At 56.7% G+C, this 1,580-nt stretch overlaps 1 protein-coding gene across 1 annotated transcript; it reads right to left on the bottom strand.

Moving 5' to 3' along the window:
• Positions 1-63: 63 nt before the first annotated feature.
• SHD (Src homology 2 domain containing transforming protein D) lies at positions 64-1,024 on the bottom strand. Its single transcript, XM_023524285.1, has 2 exons — positions 768-1,024; positions 64-689 (listed from the first exon to the last, which is right to left on the bottom strand). Exons 1-2 carry the CDS (start codon positions 1,018-1,020, stop codon positions 286-288), a joined length of 657 nt encoding a protein of 218 aa, XP_023380053.1. The 5' UTR covers positions 1,021-1,024; the 3' UTR covers positions 64-285.
• Positions 1,025-1,580: the final 556 nt, after the last annotated feature.

The following is a 1,580-nucleotide window of genomic DNA, read 5'->3' as shown; positions in this document are numbered from 1 at the left end:
CAAGTCTGGGGACTTGCCCAAGCTCACCCAAGTCTACCCGATGACAGCTACTAAGAAATGCTACTCCCTCCCCCAACTCCTATGTAATTGAGCATTTTCCGGCCCTCAAATTTCCAAGCACCCTACGCGGTGGGTACTGTAATGGCCCCCATTTTACAGGCAAGGGAATGAGACTCGGGGAGATAAAGCGATTTTCCCAAGTAAGTGACACAAACCCAGGCCTAGTCTGACACCAAAGCCTTTCCCTGCACTATACTGAGCAGAACGAGTAGGTTCCATTGTACTCTAAAAAGGTGTTTCAGTTTCTAAGAAAGATACAGTTTCTTCTGGAAAGAGGAACTCATGACTATCAGTCATCCACAGCTTAGTGAAAATCAATAAACTACCAAAGTGGCAGATGATTGGGGGTCTGCTTTGTAAGTTGAAGCAGGGGACGTGACCAGGGTAGGAAATAGAGGAATTCGGGCATTCCGAGGTCAAGGCCGGGGTCGGAGAAGCACCTGCAAAAGCCTTGGAGATGTGATCTTTCTTCCACTCCCAAGGCTGGTCATACTCATCCGCCGGCCGTTCGTCCTCCCTGGGCAGCCGGCTCTGTCGGGGCCTCTGCTCTGAAGAAGGCCGGTCTGCGGGGTCCTCTTCGTGCTCTTCGTAGGGAGTGTCGTACAGCTGCACTGCTCTGCACGGCAGTTCTGGGAGGCCAGAGAGACTGGTCAGCTCCCACTCCCACCCGGGACCCTGTCACCCTCCCCCAAGCCCTGCCCACTCACCACTCACGACCCGCTGGGCATCGTAGGGCTCCATGTAGCCGTCATCCGGATGTGGCGGAGGAGGCTGGGCATCAAAGGGGTCCGAGTACTCGGTGTCGACTTCTGCCTGGGGAGAGAGGAAAAGTGAGGGGCACAGGCTCAGGAGGACCAAGGCTGGCTCCGGGTAGCCTCGCTGGGCGATGGCACAGCCTCGGCCTGCCCTCTGGGGGCCATGTGACACGTCGCCTCCACGCAGTTCTGATTCACCTGACATAGACCCCCGCCTCCCTCCTTCAGCAATTTTAATGTTTATCAGCTGCCAGCCCTGTTCTAAATGCTTTACATGTGTTTACTTGTCATACCAACACACAGCAAGGACATTAACCCCAAGGCACAGAGAGGGCACGGGCTTGCTCAGGGTCACAGAGGAGCTGGTAAGTAAGAGGCAGGTTTAGATCCCAGGCTGTCTGCTTCCCCAGATCCCTGCCTCCTCCTGCCTTTCTCTGTGCCATCACCCACCACCCCACACAGCCTCTCCTAACCCGGCCCCAGCCGTTCTCCGTCCCCATGGAGGGTTTGCGGGGATCCTCCAGGAGAGGATCACGGGGGCCAGGTCTGGATCTAGAGCCCTGTGACCTTGGGCAAGCCGCTTGGCTCCTCGTCTGTGAGCCTGTTTCCACTAATGGCAGAGACACTCAGGAGCAGCGGTGAGGAAGGTTAGTGCCCGGCAGGGGGAGGGAATCCCTCAGGTCTGTTTTAGGACGAGTCCTCCAGCTGCCCAGGGGTGGAACAGAGCCAAGGACAGGGGACAAAGCAGGTAGGTGTGACTAGCAC

This window comes from Pteropus vampyrus, unplaced genomic scaffold (genome assembly GCF_000151845.1).
Source record: "Pteropus vampyrus isolate Shadow unplaced genomic scaffold, Pvam_2.0 Scaffold459, whole genome shotgun sequence".
Taxonomy (NCBI): Eukaryota; Metazoa; Chordata; class Mammalia; order Chiroptera; family Pteropodidae; genus Pteropus; species Pteropus vampyrus.
The sequence above is the reverse complement of the archived record's forward strand: the minus strand, read 5'-3'. Positions and strand labels throughout refer to the sequence as shown.

Bases quoted from the DNA above. Each gene is read 5' to 3' on its own strand.
- SHD (XM_023524285.1), bottom strand. From the start codon at position 1,020: ATGTCAGGTGAATCAGAACTGCGTGGAGGCGACGTGTCACATGGCCCC. The intron at 690-767 runs GTGAGTGGGCAG...CTGGCCTCCCAG, and splicing joins TGCCCAGCGGGTCGTGAGTG to AACTGCCGTGCAGAGCAGTG.